This window comes from Orycteropus afer, unplaced genomic scaffold (assembly GCF_000298275.1).
Source record: "Orycteropus afer afer isolate SDZICR_OR568_19922 unplaced genomic scaffold, OryAfe1.0 scaffold00293, whole genome shotgun sequence".
NCBI lineage: Eukaryota > Metazoa > Chordata > Mammalia > Tubulidentata > Orycteropodidae > Orycteropus > Orycteropus afer.
Window position 1 is genome coordinate 1,653,753 of NW_006921880.1, and position 19,554 is coordinate 1,673,306.

Sequence of the window (19,554 nt, forward strand, 5' to 3'; positions counted from 1 at the left end):
GAGGCACCATCTAGTTCTGGTCTCATAGTCATATAGGCTGAGGATCACATGGTGTACCAGTCCCTTGGACTAACTGTTTCCATGCATCTTTGGTTTTCTTCATTCTTCTTTGCTCTGGATGAGGAGAGACCCAATTGTTGCATCTACACGGCTCCTTGCAAGCTTTTAAGATCCTAGATGCTACTTGCCAAAGTAGGATGTGGAACAATGTTTTTGTGTAGTATGTTAAGCCATTTGAGCTTAATGTCCCCTGTGACCATAGGTTTAGTTTTTTGACAACATATTTAAAATAAATTATTTAGTGTTTTTTAAAAGGGTAAAATTTTTGCTAATAACTGTGTATGACTCATCATTTTGCAAAGAAAAGTATATTAACTCTCCAGGTTAAAAATGCATCTGTTTGAAATACCTACAACAGGTGAATGTACAGAGACAAAAGTTTATTAGTGGTGACAGGGGCTGGAAGAGGTGAGTAATAGAGAGTTATTGTTTAAGGGGTATTGAGTTTCTGCTGGGATGATGAAAAACTTTTGGAAATAGTGGTGATGGTTGCACAACATGATGAATGTCACTGAACTGTACTTAAAAATGGTTAAAATGTCAATGGCCAACATCATTCTCAAAAGAGAGACTGAAAGCCTTCCCCTTGTGAAAGGGAAACAGACAAGGATGCCCTCTATCATGACTCCTATTCAATACTGCACTGGAAGTCCTACCCAGGGCAATAAGGTAAGAAAGGGAAGTAAAAGGCACTCAAATTGGCAAAGAAGAAGTAAAATTGTCCCTATTTGTAGATGATGTGATCCTACACATGGAAAATTCCAGAGATTCAGCAAGAAAACTATTGGAACTAATTGAAATATTCAGCAATGTGGCTGGGTACAAGACCAATATACAAAAATCAGATTTCTCTACTTCAACAAAGAGCTCTCTGAAAAGGAAATAAGGAAAACAAATACCATTTACAATAGCTATCAAAAAGATGAAATGTTCAGGAATAAATCTAACCAGAGACATAAAAGACCTATATAAAGAAAACTACATAACACTGCTACAATAAACTAAAAAAGGCCTACATAAATGAGAGAATATACCATGGGAGCTCTGGTAGCGTAGTGCTTAAGGCATTTGACTATTAACCAGACGGCTGGCGGTTCAAACCCACCAGCCACTCCTCGGAAGGAAGATTGGGCAACCTACTTCCATAGAGATCCTGCCTTGGAAACCCAAGGAGGGGTTACTATGAGTTGGGATTGACTCAAAGGCAGTGAGTTTGGTTTTTTTTGTTTACCATGCTCATGGATAGTGTTCTGATTACCTAGTGCTGCTCTAACAAGAATATACCACAAATGGGATGGCCTTAACAAACAGGAGTTTATTCTCGTAGTTTGGAGGCTTTAAGTCTGAGTTCAAGGTACCAGGCTCTAGGAGCTGGGTGAAAGCCCCTTGACCTTGGGCTTCAGCTCTGCGTCTTGCTCTTGGCCCACTGAAGGTAGAGGCATCTCTTCACACAGGCAGCTACTGGCTGCTGAGGCTAACAAGCCCAAGGTCGACAAATAAAATGGCACAATTCCGATGTTACCAAACAACACGGCAGGCCATTAATTCAAATCCATTGTAAGTTCTGAGGTCGGCAGAACATGGCAGGGTGCTGAACAATGACATGGCTACATGTAGGGTCCAAGCGTGCCATATGCTAGAGACTATCCCCAAGGCTTCTCCTTATATACAAGAAGCAGACTACATCCCAAAGGCAGTTACTCAGCTGTTTGTGATAGATCCCACCATGGAGCTGATTGCCAGTCTCATCATGGGAAATAACTACCACCAGCTGCCCAGCCACTCAAACAGGCCCAGTCAAGTTGATATACCAATTTAACTACCACAGATAGGAAGACTGAACATTGTGAAAAAGTCAATACTACTCAAAGCAATCTATAGATATAATGCAATTGTGATCCAGATTCCATCAACATGCTTTAAAGAGAGGAAAAAACAATCACTAATATGGAAAGGAAAGAGAACTCCAGGTAAGCAAAGTACTACTGAAGAAGAGCAAAGTAGGAGGTCTCACACTTCTGGATCTCAAAACCTACTGTACAGTCACAGTAGTCAAAACAACCTGATATTTGTAAAACAACAGAAACATATACTAATGGAACAGAATTAAGAACCCAGAAGTAGATCCACCCACCAATGGACAGATGATTTTGACAAGTGCCAGAATCCATTAAAGGGGGGAAAACACAGTCTCTTTAACAAATGGTGCTGGCAAAACTGGATATCTATTTGAGAAAAATGAAACAAGATCCATACCTCACACCATACATAAAAACTAACTCAGGATGGATCAAAGACCTAAAAGTAAAACCTAAAACTATAAAGATCATCAAACAAAAAGTAGGGGCAAACTTAGGGGCCCTAACTTATGGTATAAATATACTATCAAACATAACCAAAAATGCATAAACAGCAAAAGATAAACTAGATGAATGGGACCTTCTAAAATTTAAATTCTTGTATGTATCAAAAACTTCTCCAAAAGTATAAGAAGAAAACCCACAGATTGGGAAAAAATATTTGGCAACAACATATCTGACAAGGGACTTATCTCTAACATTTACAGAAAACTTCAATACCTCAACAACAAAAAGACAAACAACCCAATTAAAAAAAATGGGCAGAGGACATGAATAGACATTTTACCAAAGATGATATTTAGATACTGTACCAAAGAAGATATTCAGGCAGCCAACAAACATGAAGAAATGCTTGTGATCATTAGCCATTAGAGAGACACAAATCCAAACAACAATATGATACCTCACTCCAGTAATGACAGCAAAATTCAACAAGACAGAAAACAACAAATACTGACAAGGGTGTGGAGAAATTGGAACTCTCATACACTGCTGGTGGGACTGTAAAATGGTGCGACCACTGTGGAAAACAGTATGGTGCTTCCTTAAAAAGTTGGAAATAGAAATACCATTTGATCCAGCAATCCCATTAGTAAGTATATATCCTAAAGAAATGAGAGCCAGGACATGAATAGATACATGCACACCCATGTTCACTGTAGCACTATTCACAAGGTCAAAGAGATAGAAGCAACCTAAGTGTCCATCAGTAAATGAACGGATAAACAAACTATGGTACATAACACAATAGAATACTTTTAACATTAAGGAAAAATGAAGAATCTGCAAGATACCTCATTACATAGTTGAACCTGGAGGACATTATGCTGAGTGAAATAAATCAATCCCCAAAAGCAAAATATTGAACTCACTATTATACAAAGTCAAGAAAAGATCTGCACATGGAAAGAAACATTCTCTGATGGTTACCAGGGATGGGAGTGGAAAGGAAGGAAAATTACTAACTAGGTAAGAGACACATATTAATTTGGGTGCAGGGAAAGTGGGTAACTAGCACAATATCACCAAGGAAAAGGAAGATATGGAGAGGTGCACATGAGTTACAAATAATAAAGGTAAACACTATTATATACACAATCTTTCATTATCGGAAAATACAAAAAAATCTATGAATGAATACACAGTGTTTCAGTTACCTAGCGCTGCTATAACAGAAACAGCACAAGTGGATGGTTTTAACAAATTTATTCTTTCACAATTTTGCAGGCTAGAAGTCTGAATTCAGAGTGCCAGCTCTAGGGAAAGGCTGTCTTTCTCAGTGTCTCTTGGTGCTAGGAGGATCCCAGTGCAAGGACCCTGTGTCCAAAGGACACACTCTGCTCCTGGCTCTTCTTTCTTAGTGGAAGTAGGTTCCCCCTCTCTGCTCACTTCTCTGGCCTTCTATCTCTCAGAAGATAAAAGATGTTGCAGGCCACACCCCAGGGAAACGCCCCTTACATGACATTTCACCCTTTGGCCATCAAAAGTTCATTATCTTCGCCACATGCAAAACACTTTGACCATATCATATCATCCCCAAAGTCTTAAATCAACTCCAGGTAAAGGTCAAATGTCATGAATTGAAGTGTGTGCCCCAAAAATAGGTGTCCATTTGGCTGGCCCATGATTCTCAGTGGTTTGGCAGTTATGTAATGATGTAATGTGGCTGTTATGTAATGATCACCTATGACTCTATGATGTAATCTGATGCGATAAACCAATCAGCCATAAGAGGATTAGGGTGGGATGCATACCCTTAATCTTGTCACAGCTCTGGGGTGTGGCCTGAAATATCTTTTATCTTACCAGAGATAAAAGGAGAAAGAAGCAAGCAGAGAGAGAGGGACCACCAAGAAAGAAGAACCAGGAGCTGAGTACATCCTTTGGACCCAGGGTCCTTACACTGGGATCCTCCTAGGACCAAGAGACACAGAGAAAGAAAGCCTTTCTCTAGAGCTGGCACTCTGAATTCAGACTTCTGGCCTCCTAAATTGTGAGAGGCTAAATTTATTTGTTAAAGCCATCCAGTTGTGTTATTTCTGTCATAGCAGCACTAGATAACTAAGGCACATAGGTAGATAGGAAAGGTGATCAGGTATGGGTAGGCAAACAGAACTATGCCCATGATCATATATAGGTTTGGCAGATGATATTTCTACATACATATTTATATGTACTGTAAAAATATTCATGTATAGTAGAGCTAACAGGGAGAAAGTTACAAAACTTCTAAGCCATAACCAAACACCTTGATGGAATGAATCACTGGGCCTGCAGACTCAGGACCACAGTTACACAGGACATCAAGGACAACTGGCATAACACAGACCACAAAGACAATGTTCCACATCCTATTTTGGTGAGTACTGACTGCTGTCTTAAAAGCTTACGACCACCCGTCTAAGGTGCAACTACTGATCTCTCCTCATCCGAAGGAAAGAAGAGTGAAGAAAATCAAAGATGCATGGAAACAATTAGTCCAAAGGAGTAGTAGATCACGGGAACCACAGCCTCCATGACCATGAGACCAGAACTAGATGGTGCCTGGCTACCAGTGCCAACCACTCAGACAGGGATCACAACAGGAGATTCTGGATAGAGTGGGAGAAAAATGTGTGAAAAAATCAAAATAATAAAAAAGATCAGGCTTATTGGTCTGATACAAACTGGTAGAACCCCCAAGCCTGTGGCTCTTAGTCACCCTGCAGGCCTGGAACTAAATTGACCCCCTCCCCATGCCTCAACCATCAGCCAAACAACAGATAGGTCTATGAGGTGAACAATAACACCAAGGATGTATGCACTCCTTGGAACAATCAACCATATGAGATCAAAAGAGCAACATGTGTCTAGGGATAAAGCTCAGAAGGCAGGAATGGATAGGAAAGAAAGGGGAATGGTAACCAAAGGGAGGAGTAGGAAGTGGGCTGTTACGTTGTGGGGATTGCAATCAATGTCACTAAACAAAATTGTATATAAACTGTTGAATGGAAAACGAATTTGCTCTGTAAACTTTCACCCAAATCAAAATGAAAAGTTAAAAAAAAAAAGGCTACAGTGGCAAACTTTGTTTTATGTTGTTCTGCTACATTTTGAAAAGTGCATCTGTTCTAGTTAATGAATTCTATAATCTATATTCTTACCCAATGCCTGAGGTCACCAATAAAATAAGGATTTTTAATAATTCTCTCCTGATTTGTCACTGAAGAAATTAAAAGCACAGTATTACATAATAAATACAAGTAAGGACTTGTCATAAAAGATCATTAAAAATTCAGTAGTACTCTTTTTAAAACTATATTTCAATTCTTATTGCTGGGCAAGAAGAAAGATTAATTGGTGAAGTAATTCTGGGAAGTGAAAACAGTAAGACAATAATAAGGGTGAAGTCAATCTACATTTTCCCAATAAAGCCACCCTGAAAGTAATCTCATTCAACAGACATTTGTCAGATACATGCTGAGGGCATAATATCACACTAGATACTAAACAAAGAAGATGTAAGAAAGACATAATCACTACCCTCAAGGAATGTAGAACTTCTGATCAAAACTCCTGAAAATTAGATGTAAGAAAATACAGATCTAAAGATGTCAGAGCAGGAAACCTGCCCAAATATTCTTCTCTGTGTGATAAAAATTCAAGCTCAGCCCATTTTTTCTTGAAAATTTCAATATTAATGAGGCTAAGTGCTTAGGTGAGAGCATTTAGAGCTTAGGTGAGTGCAGGAATTTATGAATATGAATAGGAATAACTAACTGCTGGGTCCAGAATGAAAATAGCAAGTGTGACTAAACTTCCTGAATGCAAAAGCCACTTCAAAGGTCACCTTTGTTTTTTAAAAATTATGCATACCTGGCTTTAATATAACTATATGTCATTATAAAATATTATATAAATACCATCTGAACATCTAATATCCAGATAAACTAAAATGATTCTAGAAATAAAATAAAGAAAGCACTAGGCTTTTGAGTAGACAGTCTCACCATCCAGGGCTTCTTTTAACTCGTCTTTAGTCCAGGCTACTTCAGTCATCAGCAAACGGAGGTAGTACATGGCATGCTGGTGAGGTTGTTCAGCCCGGAAATTGTTAAGAGATCGCATATACTAGTGAAGAGAGACATGAGTTTGTTAATTTTCTACATTCTTCTAAAATCACTTCAGAAGACCAGCCACAATCAAACTTTATTTTATATAAATTACATGTTACTGGGATATGAGAACATTTACTTCTTTCTGAAGAAGATAACTAAGAGTGAAAGCTTACTCTGTCTTGTAAATAAACTAAAAGGCATGCTTCATCTTTGTTCAGGCTGTTGCCTTACTTCCAGCATCTGACATGTACTCTAAGTGCTTTAATTACGGGACATCCTTCATATCTCAAAAAGTCATCCCCAGCTTTGCAGCCCTCCATCTTTTGGCATCCTTGAATTCCACACTATAAAGCCATTTTGAAAGTCTCTATGCCATAACTAAACAAACAACGTGTGTGTGTGTATACACATATGTATATGTATGTGTATGCATGTATAAAATATTGTATCTTCATTTCAAAACATTGCTTGTGGTGTAAAATGAAGATCACATTTGGCTTCAAGAGTAGCTATCCATTGTATACTTTTATTACTGGGCCAAATGTGGGTTAAACTTAAACAGAAGATACATCAAGCCTAAACAGTTTGCCGTAACATGATAAGGTTCTCATGGTAGGACAGAACTCATTCTGGTGAATCAAGTGTTTCTATGAAATGTAGGTTGGGTGAAACCTTCAATGAAGGAGTCTTTGACAGCCACTAGGTCTACCTCAAGATTCTCTCTCTAAAAGTCAGTGTTGCCAGGCATGAAATCAAATGTACATGAAGTGTTGAATGTAAAATAAATTCTGCTCTGTAAATTTGCACTCAAAGCACAATTAAAAAAAAAAAAAAGTCAGTGTTGCAACTGCCATAGCCCTTGGGGCCTATAGAGCAGGCGCCAGGGTTCACCAGATTTTCCTAGCTTTATTTCTGGGAAGAATATAAGATTTTGCAAAGACAGGATGAAATGAATGCAACAGGATTATGAATGCTTCTTTTCCTCTTCTCTTTTCCCTCAAAACATTTCATAATATGGTAATACTACTTTATGAATAAAAAAATGAGAAGTTATAAAAATTTGACCAGAAAACTTACCGCTTCTTTGATAATTTCAAATCTTTTTTCATCGATCTCAAAGGTAGCCATTTTCTCAATAATCTTCTTTAGCAAAATTGGTTGCTTATCATTGTAACCTTTCACCGAGAGCTACAGAAAGAGTTCAGGATATTAAAAGTCCAGACATATCATGCAAAAACTTCCAAGTAAACATACTAAGCTTGATTTTAAAACATTTAGAAAATCGCAAAGGCAGGTGTACTAAAATAAAAATGAAACCAGAAATTCAACTAATTTAACTTCTCACAAATACAGTTCAACATTTAAAAAGGTAACACTAACCATCTTTAGTAGGAATGCCCAGAAGTATAATTTCACTTCTCCTAAACAAAACCAGTAGTAGGTAAACTTACCTGACATCAAATTATGGCTGTATACACTGCATCACCTTAATTTACGTTCTTATTGAATAAAAATTAACTACAGAAGGTGTTTTATCTTCAAAAAGAATTTCTAATAAAAGGCTGGCTTAAGGTTTTTGTAAGTGTGGTAAAAAGGTAAAAATCACAGGGGAGTGTTACCGAGCAACTACTGGACACATACAAAATTGTTTATGCTTAAATATTTAAAAAATCACCATTGGAGAAATCAGGCAGCTCCAAATTTGTACTACATGGCATTTCGCCACTTTTTTTCATTCAATGTTGCCCAGCAAGGATACATACCTCTTAGCTCTGCTGATATTGCAAAAGCAAATGGCAAAAGCAGATGTATGGCAAGGATACATCGTATGCACCATCAGGAATTTAACTTACAATAATAGTCCTAATAGTGAATTTCTGAAAGTATAATACTCTGAAAAGTGGGGAATACCTATGTTATTATACTTTCATATGGTGGTATCCACAGCAGTAGAGGATACAGTACGACTAGAATACCTGGGAAAGCCTCTAATTTGTGAAGAATGATGTACAAAAACCTCAGCAGGAGTGCAGGCCACTGGCTGAGGAAAGCATAGCAAGCACTGCGGGGACGAGACCAGTAACAGAAAGCCCATTTCAACACAACTGCAAAACCACTGATGTTCATGGCAATTTGCTACTAAAAGTCAAAGGCAAAAAGTAGAAAATAAGCGATTGCTTTTCTATTTGGAGTTAACTTTGATTTCTGGTCTTTGTATTTTCTAGACTCTGAGAATAGTTAGATTATATACATTCTTGTACATTAAAAAAAAGCTATCACAGAATTTATTTATGTGAAAAAAGAAGTTGCTACAAAGCAAACAAGATTTAAAACTCCAAAAACCTTTTGGGTAAGAATTTTAAAAAGGAGTACACACAGCACATGCTCTCATTTTGGTTTTTACTAAAACATACAATACCTTTTAAAGAAAAGTGAAGATGAATGTGTGCCATAAAAGGAATGTTAATATGGAACTGAAATATAAACAAGCTTGAAAACATATCACAAAGAGTTCAGGAGAAAAAGACTAATTATTTCTTGGGATGTGTTTAATACTGCTTATTTTAAAACACACTTTAAAATGGTTAATGATGCATGCTACAAAATAAATTAAATGAAAATGTCAGGTGTATTCAAACACAAGAACTTTGCACTACCATAAGCAGAAATAAAGGAAGCTTATACATAAGTAAAATTCAAGCACAACAATAACTATGCATTATCTTTCACTTAGTATATTTAAATGCATGAAAAGAACAACATGCTTTCATGACTAATATGTTAAACATCTCAAGCTGAGAAATATGCAAATAAATGCAGCACACATACATTTTCACAAGGCAAACTAAACTTTACTAAACCATTCATTAGTGGAACTAATACTAGTTCGCATTCTTCAATCATTAAAAAGGTGCATGGAAATAAACCATCAACCTTCCTGTTTAAAAATGCAGAAGTTAATAGTCTTCCCAAGCTCAATGTAACACTTAAACGGGGTGATGCTTTTTCTTCAGTTTTCATTTTACTTACAAGTATTGCATTCATTCCTGATGCAATGCCATAGCTCAAACCTGAGAGACGTGCTGCATATGTATACTCTTTTAAATCACACTTCAATAACCTGATAAACAGGTATGTCATGTTGCAATGGAGAGGATCAGCATAAATGTAGCGACTAACAAAAGAAAAACAAAAGAAATGCTTTGATACCTCAAGCAGTGGCATGGTAATGAAGAAACATGACATGACTGAAGAGTATGGATATGCAGCCTCATAATCTGAATTTCTAGGGAAATAGTATAGGCCAACCTTATGTTTTACAAAGGTTGGTAAACTCCATTCCCTTTAGCCAGAGAGCAAGACTTCAAATATAGAATGGGTGAGATCTAAACCTAAAATCAGGGTCAAATTTGTTTGAGGAAAAAAATATGACAATCTGATGAAAGATGTTCCAAAAAAAAAAAAAAAAGAGAGAAATTAAGGAAAATTTGAATATGAATGGTATATTGCTGAATACTTAGAATAAGACCTAACTTAAAAATTAAATGATGAGAAACTATGATTAGCCATAAAGGTTAAAAAAGAAATTAAACTCATACCCTTAATAAAAAATGCTTCCAGCAAATCAATATAAAAAATGTTGATGAGTGGAAGACTCTAAGATGTGGGTACTTACATACATCCCATAGATGGTATTTTGGAGGTCATAGCTCAAGCCTGCTAGCTCTGCTGCATATGCATACTCGTTGAGTGAGTCTTTGAGGAGCTCAAGGTACAAATAGGCCATGTTACAGTGCAAGGGGTCCACATAAGCAAATGGGCTGGAAGAAAATGTTGACAGTAAAATAGCTGGTTTATAACTTCTCAATGTAACGTGGCCTTTGGAGATGGATGAAGAAACGGAACACTGGTTAATATAATTTCCTGCAGAAATGGTTAAATTCTTCAGTCTGTTTCTTCTTGTGAGGAAAAATACCAGATATCAGAAAAAGAAGCCTGAAATACACCATGTGTACTGGTTGCAGGGAAGAGGGAGAAGGAATGACCTTCCCTAGATGGTGTGGCAGAACTGAGAAGTTAGAAATGCAGGAGAGATGAGGAATGGGAATAGGTCAAAATGCATGTCTGTGTTTAGGCTGAGAGAGCTGATACAGCATTTGCATGACTTCTTTCTTCACCAAGTAAGTCATACCCTTGATGGAAGAACAAGAGATTGCAAAGTTTGTGTGCTGTGATTATACAGACTTGGAAGAGACCTATAAAAATGTTAGCTTATCCTTGAGTTTACTCCTAAACAAACAAAGCTAGAGCACTGTTGGTAAAACAATTGATAATTTCCATCATATAACTGCAGCCAGAACTAGGAAAAAATTATTAAAACAGGAAATATTTAAGTGAGAAAAAATTATAATAGAGAGGAACTAATTATAGAGTGCTAGGGCTAAATTGGGAGCTCTGGTAGCATAGTGCTAAGGCACTTGACTGCTAACCAGAAGGCTGGCGGTTCAAACCCACCAGCCACTCCTCAGAAGGAAGATGGGGCAATCTACTTCTGTAGTGATACTGCCTCAGAAACCCAAGGGTTAAATCTGACTTGATGGCTGCGGTGTAGTAAATTACTTAGTGTGGCTTTTCTACCCATAAGTCTTTGTAAACTCTGAGGTGGGATTTGCTATGAGCAACTGAGGAAATCCTGATTGCTGAAGTTGTCCACCTGGAGTATTTCTGTTGGGAGTGGCACAAAACAATGCTCTGGGAGGTTCCCACTCTCTCTCAGGTGCTTAAAGTTCTGATGCTGTGATTGGCTAGTTTGGCCACTCTACGAGGCTCAAAAGGAGGCATCCTAGAGGCAGAACTTTCTCTGACTGTTGGTTGAGGAAGATGTGCTGCTGAAAGAGACACGTGTTCCTGAAAGAGACACGTGTTCCTGAGAGAGACACGTATCGCTGAGTAAGACACCGAGGGACATGCACTTCTGGGGGAGAGACTGTGAGAGACTTGGCTGAGAGATGGTGGGCTGGGAGAGAGACTGAGCATTTTTCCTGAACTTGAATTGTAGTCTGGTGCTTCCCTAATAAACCTCATAATCTGTGAGTTCTGTGTGGCCACTGCAGCGAATTATCGAACCCAGGAGAGAGGTGGTGGGTGCTTTGGGAGGAAAGGTTGGAGAAAGGGCTGGAGGGAGGCAGCATGTCTAGCCTCACAGTAATAGGCCTTGGGCAATTGATGGTGATTCTGCCTTCCTGTTGTGGGGTTCTAGGAGGTCAGAATATGTGGCCTCCTTGTCCTTTTTGCAACGGCACATAACAACAAAAAACAACAAAGGGCTAAATTAAGGACCCCTGGTGGCACAGTGGTTAACTGCTCAGGTGCTAACTGACAGGTCAGCAGCCTGAACCTACCAGCTATTCTACAGAAGAAATATGTGGTGGTCTGCTTCTAGAGTACACGCTTGGAAACTCACAATTCTATCCTGTCCTACAGGGTCACCATGAGTTGGAACTTACTCAATGGCAAAGGGTTTGGTTTTTTTAGTTTAGGGCTAAATAGGACCCCAAAACAACAACAACAAAACAAAACACTGAACCAACTACCACCAAGGCAATTCCAACCCAGAGAGACCCAAAAGAACAGAGCAGAATTGCTCCATCAGGTTTCCAAGGCTATAAATCTTCTGCAGAGTGGCTGGTGGGTTCAAACTGCCAACCTCTGGTTAGTAGACAAATGTTTTAACCACTGAGCCATCAGAGCTCCTAAATAGGAACATAGAGATCATTTGGATTTAAAATCTTCATTTCTCAGATAAGAAACATACTTTCCCCATGTTACCTGGGCTGGCAGCAGCAGAGTTCAGACTCAAATGCAAGCCAAACAACCTACTCTTGGACTATACCACACTGCTTATCTTTATTGGAAGCAAGTAAGAGAGCCATTCATTCATAGTCCCACGTGCTTTTCACGTTCTTTTCTAGGCACTGAGAATAAAGAGGGAATAAAACGGACAAAGTCCTTGACCTTAGAGAGCTTACAGTTTAGTTGGAAGAAAGAGATAATATAAACAAACAAATAAATATGATACAACAGGTAGGGATAGTGCTATGGAGAAAAATTAAGCAAGATAAGGAGAACAGGGAGTAAAGGGGTTTTGGTGGTGGGGAAGAAAGACTGCTATTCTACATCAAGGCTTCTCTGATAAGCTAGTATCTAGGTTCAGACCTGAAGGAAGAGAGCAGTGGGAATATGTAGGGGGAAGAACTTTCCAAGCTGAGTAAATAGCCAGCACAAAGGACCTGAAGGAGGTCTACAACAGCTCAGCCCCACGGACACCGCGTACCTCTCATAGGTGGAAAGGAAAAGCCAGCAAAGTCAAGTCTGGGAGCTCAAAGCCATGTGGCTCAGGCATAAAGCTCCAAGAAGTGTTCTAAAATGCTACATCCATGGCAGCTTTACTGGTGTAACTGGGGAAGCACCTAAACTAACTTCTGAAAGAGAACTGGAATGACAAAATTCTGGCTCATTTGTTATTTTTTTTCAAATCACATTATTTTGTAATCAGATACTATATACTTAAATATGTATCAGAAAGCTTTAAAAACTGTAACTAAGTACATATAATATAATCCCACTGCTGAAAAATTAAAAAGGATACAGACACAAACACAGAGAAAATTTCTGTAAGAATGTACAAGAAACCTAACAGTTGTTACCTCTAGGAAAACCAGACTACAGAGAAGGGGACTGATGGGAGGCAGGCATTTTAAATGGCATTTGGGCAGTTTAAAGAACAAAAATGTGTTAAATGGCCTCTCAAAAGGTATTCTGAAGAAATTCATAATTATAAAGACCAAATAGGAAGGTAGTGACAAGCTGCCTAGATGTCAAAAATATCACTCTACTGAACTACTTAACTATATGCCATAACCTGACAAATCATGCCTAGTGTTAAAAACTAACAATCTCACCCCAGCACTAGATAATCCATGGATCTCAGGCTATAAAACACAATGCTCACATCCCTATAATGTCAACATACTTGTTGGTGAAACAGTAACCTTGGACTTATAGATTCTATTTTTCTTTTCCAAAACAGTTAAAACATAAAAAAATAAAGCTTTAATTTCATGTCATGCTAATCTAATAAAAATTCTCAATGAAAAAGTTGATAACATATTGAACATTATGATAGAATGGTTTATTTTACATGAAGCACTGGATTTTAGAAACATAAAATTATAAAGTATAAACCCAAAAAGCAAATTAAATTGGGTCATATATTTTTATCACTAACATAAATAAAAGGATGTGGAGATGAACTGGAGATTGGCAGTGAATCTCTATCTTCTTTGTTAAGTCATCTTACAGTAAACAGGACAGGACTAGAGAAAGCAATATGTAAAGTTTCCAGTCAATTAAAGGGCTGGAACAGACTCAAGACTAATAACTACTACTACCTCCTCTTCTGGCAAAGTTCCAGGACTACAAAACCCAAAAAACAACAAACAATCCACATTGTTTAATCTTTCTTCAATAAGACTTCCAGGAGACTCTATAACTTTCTCATATCCCAAAATCTTGAAGGTTAGGAAGATCCTCCGAACAGCGAACATAAATCATTTCAGCTGAAGAGTGTATTCTTCATGGGAAGGAAGAGGAATTAAAACTTTAGCTTTTACAATATCCCTTCAGAGTAACAGTCTCCCTCTGTCTAGACTAAACAATTTTAATTCCATTTATTTCTAGACATGGATCCTGAAACAAGCAAAGAAACTTTTAGAAATGTAATTGTTGATTTTTCTAAGGAGGTTTGTAGCTAGATTAGTTTTACATACCTGAAAAATTCGAAATTGAGACAAGCCTTTGGCAAGAAAAACTTGTCATCTTGTTTGAACCAGAGTTTGCTCATAGCTGTGTCCTATGATAGAGAAACCACTTGGTTAGGAAAACATTGGCATATTCAGCAAAAATGTTCATTCAAATCTCTTCACAAGGACAGAGGCAACAGTCAAGAATTCTTTTCTGGACAGGCTGCCATCTCATGGCCTGAAAGCATACTCAGAGGATCACCAGGTAGAAAGCTGGAGAGAGAAAACAACTGATCCAAGTAGCAGAGAAAAATCACCTTTCTATCTCCCCTGGGGAAAGGACACATGGGAACATTTGGGGAAGAGACAGATCGAGCAAGCCAACCAACTCTCCTGTCCATCATCTTTCTGGGCATTGGAAGACAGAGACAGATGTCCTTAGGGTGGTATGGCAGTTAGAAGGATGTGCCACAATAATCTGATCTATTTTTTCCCCACAATTAGCAAAGGCATAATATATGAAAATAAGACTCTGCAAAAGGGGGGAAAAAACCAATACAACTTTTCTATCACCCTTCCCATCTGCTTATAACTCCAATAATTTCATAGAACCACTTTGTCAAAATGAGAACTGTTTTCAAGGGCAGGAAATCCAACAGCTTCCCTTGGATGTGCACTCTTGTAGGCTTTAGAGATTTTTTCTTAACTCTCACTTTAATGGTACAGCATAAACCTACTTCCTAATTGAGTCTTCAGTGGAAATGGAAAAGAGACTGCTCTCTTTTTGGACAGACTTGTAGTTATATCCCACATTTATTTTTTTCTCCTGCAAAGAAAACAATCTCCAGATTCTGTGTTGGTTAGTAGTTTTATTTGCTTGCTTTAACATTTCTAGCCCTTTAATATTCCTTGTCTACCACTCATCTGTCAGTTTGTCATACTGTACTGGCTTATATGTTTCTGTGAGGCTGGAATCTATACCACCAGTATTTTGAGAACCAGCAGGGTCACCCATGGTGGACAGATTTCAGCAGAAATTCCAGACGAAGACAGATTGGGAAGAAGGACAGGGCTACCCACTTCTCAAAGAATTGGCAGTGAAAACCTTATTACATTATATTTACCATTACAAAGAATGTTTCAAGATCTATCCTTAAGTACTATTATTCAAATTTATGCACCAGCTACCAAAGCCAAAGATGAGGAAACTGGAGATTTTTATCAACTTCTACAGTCTGAAATTGACAAAACATGCAATCAAGATGTGTTTATTACTACTGGTGATTGGAATGCAAAAGTTGCAAACAAAGAAGAATAACTGGTAGTTGGAAAATATGGCCTTTGTGATAGAAATGACACTGGAAATCACACGACAAAATTTTGCAAGACCAATGACTTATTCATTGCAAATACCTTTTGTCAACAACATAAACAGTAGCTATACATGTGGACTTCACCAGATGGAATATACAGAAATCAGATCAATTACATATGTGGAAAGAGGAGGTAGAGAAACTTCTTCAGCCAAAACAAGGCCAGGATCTGACTGTGAAACAGACCATCAACTGCTCACATGCAAGTTCAAGCTGAAGCTGAAGACAATTAAAAGAAATCCTTGAGAGCCAAAATATGACCTTGATTACATCTCACCTGAATTTAGAGACTATCTAAAGAATGTATTTGACACACTGAACATCAATGACCAAAAACCAGACAAATTGTGGGATGATACCAAGAACACCATCCATGAAGAAAGAGGTCATTAGAAGACAGGAAAGGAAGAAAAGACCAAAAGATGTCAGAAGAGACGCTGGAACTTGCTCTTGAACAGAGAGTAGCTAAAGCAAATGGAAGAAATCATAAGATAAAAGAGCTTAACAGAAGATTTCAAAGAGCAGCTCAAGTAGGCAAAGTCAATTATTATAATGAGATGTGCAAAGATCTGGAGTTAGAAAACCAACATGCTCAGCATTTCTCAACCTGAAAGAACTGAAGAAAAATTCAAGCCTTGAGTTGCAATATTGAAGGATTCTATGGGGAAAATATTGAATGATCCAGGAAGCATCAAAAGAAGATGGAAGGAATACAAAGTCACTGTACAAAAGAGAATTTGTCGATGTTCAACTATTTCAGGAGGTCGCATATGAGCAAGAACCAATGGTTCTAAAAGAAGATGATGTTGCGACATGCAGATGACACAACTTTGCTTGCTGAAAGTAAAGAACACTTAAAGCACTTACTGATGAAGATTAAAGACTATGTTCTTCAGTATGGCTTACACCTTAACAAAAAGAAAATAAAAATCCTCACAACTTGACCAATAAGCAGCATCACGATGAATGGAGAAAAGATTGAAGTTGCCCAAGATTTCATTTTACTTGAATCCACAATCAACATCCATGGCAATAGCAGTCAAGAAACCAGACATCGAATTGCACTGGGAAAATCTGCTGCAAAAGACCTCTTTAACGTGTCGAAGAGCGAAGATGTCACTTAAAAGGCTAAGGTGCGCCTAACTCAAGCCATGGTATTTTTAATCAATTCATATGCATGTAAAGCTGGACAATGAATAAGGAAGACCAAAGAAGAGTTGATGCTTTTGAATTGTGGTGTTGGTGAAGAATAGTGATAATACCATGGACTTCCAGAAAAATTAGCAACTAAGGCACTTGACTGCTAACCAGAAGGTTGGCGGTTCAAACCCACCAGCCACTCCTTGGAAGGAGAGTTGGGCAATCTACTTCCATAGTGATACTGCCTCGGAAACCCAAGGAGCGGTCACTATGAGTCAGGGCTGACTTGACAGCATATAACAACAATAATCCTGGAATAAGTGCAGCCAGAATGCTCCTTGGAAGTGATAACAGCCAGGCTTCGTCTCACTTTGGTTATGCTGTCAGAAGAAACCATTCCTTGGAGAAGAGTATCATGGATGGTAAAATGGAGGTCAGCAAAACAGGGGAAGACCCTCAACAAGATGGTGGACACAGTGGCTGCAATGAGGGGCTCCAATATAACAAGGATGTGGTGATGTCACACTGCCAGACAGTGTTTCGTTCTACTGTACACGGGGTCACTATGAGTCGGAGCTGACTCAATGGCACCTAACTACAACACAATATTCCTTGTAGTTATTCTATCTACACATTTTCTCTGTCACCTCTTAAGATATGAACAAGCCCCCCAAATCATGCAGTACCAAATGTAAGAACATATCTCCTTAGTCCCTCCATGTACTAGGTATGTACCTTCAAAGTTAAAATCAATGATTCTAACATATTACCTTAATGAGAGCAGGGTATGGTGTTGCTTCTTTCTCTAATGATAAAATCTCAAAGTCTGTAGGAATAAATTCATTCTTTGTTGGAAGTTTAAATTTCCCATTCAGGTCAGCATTTTGCCATTTCTGGATAAATAATGAAAAACACACGTACACAAGCAATAAGAATGTGATTTAAGAGTTATAACAATTTGCTCAATTAAAAAAAAAAAACTATGAGGATAAATGTCAAACAGCAATCTTTTCCTTCACATATAAAAAGATCATTACCAAGATTTATTAATGGGTTGGTCTCTCTGCTACTAATGAAGGTTTTGTACTATTTAACTCTCTTTCCTCTTTACCTATCTCCAAAATGACTATCTAAGGTTCAGGAACAATTTGAGACTGTGGAGCACAGAGGGTGAAGTCCATATGAAGATCATGTTTGCTTTAGCATTTTGATTTTTTACTGTGATTTGGGTGAAATTTTACAAAGCAGATTCGTTTTACATTCAACAGTTTATACACATTTTATTTTGTGACACTGATCACAGTGCCTGCATTGTAACAGTTCTCCTCCGACTTCCTCCCTGTGGTCACCCTTTCCTTGTATCTTTCTTGCTATGCATTCCTGCCTTCCTACCTTTCTTCCTGTGCAAATACTGCCATTTTTGATCTCCCATAGTAGATTTTTCTTAGGACTGCATCTCTCTGTTGCAGGCGTTCAGTTTGTATGTAGGCCTATCTATTGTTTTGTTCAGAGTTAAGCCATGGAAGTGAGTTCAATTCCAGGCTTTAAATGACTTAGTACCATAGTCTCGGGGGTTTCACCAGTCTCTATCTGTCTGACCAATAAACCTGGTCTTTTTCTTTTCTTTTTTAATTTTTGTTGTGATTTGGATTAAAGTTGCCAGAGCAAATTCATCTTCCATACAGCAGTTCACATACACTTTGTCTCATGACATTGACTGCAATATCCCACAGTGTAACAGCTCTCCTCCCCATAGTTACCTCTTCCCTGTGCCCTTCCCTCCCATGCACTCCTGCCCCCTGAGCTGTCTCCCTGTGCATACACAGCCCTTCTGTTCTCCCATGATTGATTTATCTAAGGACTATATCTACCTAATATAAATGTTCAGCTCATATGCCTGTATTTTGTTTGGCTAGAAACCACAGGAGTGGGTTCAAGTCCAAACCTCGTCTTTTTTATGTTTTTAATTTTGTTCCACATTTTTTTCTCTCACTTTATCCAAGATCTCTAATTCTGATCCCTTTCTGAGTGCCTGGCATTGGTAGCCAGGTACCATCTAGTTCTTTTGGTCTCGGAGTCACAAAGGCCGAGGTTCTCTCATGGTCCATTAGTCCTTTGGACTATTTCCATGCATCTTTGATCTTCTTGCTTTAGCTCTTTGAAGAATGGAGAAGAATCTATACAGGAATACATTATTACATATGTTCAAAGATAGGTCATTTATACGAGTTGAACTTTCAGCTACATTAAGTTATTCTCACGTGTAGCCTAAAAGCCAGGCTCAAGGAGACTTCATTCACTTTAATGCTTCTTCTTCTTTTTTCTTTTTGAAGGGCGGGGCTTGAATTTATTCAGATGAACAATCAACTACTTCTACAGAGATTTAACATATGTAGTCTAAAGCGGTATCCTGCCTATCAGAAATTCTATCCCAAATAGATCAGCACCAGTTGTCAAGTAGATTCCAACTCACAATGACCCCATGTGTGTCAAAGCAGAGCTGTGCTCCGTAGGGTTTTCAAGAGCTGAGTTTTTGGAAGCAGACTGCCAGGTCTTTCTCCCTCAGTGCTTCTTCTTAAGGCCTGGCCCACAACCTTCCCAGATGACCATGTCAACTTTCAAGTATTATCTATGGGATGGATCTCTCCCATGGGCTATTTCCAAAAGCTAAGTGGGACAGAGCACAGGTCACTGACTGCTGAATCCTAATTTATAAGAGTTT

At 38.2% G+C, this 19,554-nt stretch overlaps 1 protein-coding gene across 1 annotated transcript in view; it reads right to left on the reverse strand.

Moving 5' to 3' along the window:
• IDE (insulin degrading enzyme) overlaps positions 1-19,554 on the reverse strand; it is a 161,473-nt gene that overhangs the window by 35,393 nt on the left and 106,526 nt on the right. Inside the window, exons 13-17 of the mRNA XM_007951263.2 lie at positions 17,603-17,725; positions 14,347-14,429; positions 10,194-10,338; positions 7,595-7,705; positions 6,410-6,530 (exon numbers count right to left, since the gene is read on the reverse strand). Of these exons, the coding sequence (XP_007949454.1) occupies positions 6,410-6,530; positions 7,595-7,705; positions 10,194-10,338; positions 14,347-14,429; positions 17,603-17,725 (583 nt within the window). The remainder of the gene's footprint in view (positions 1-6,409; positions 6,531-7,594; positions 7,706-10,193; positions 10,339-14,346; positions 14,430-17,602; positions 17,726-19,554) is intronic.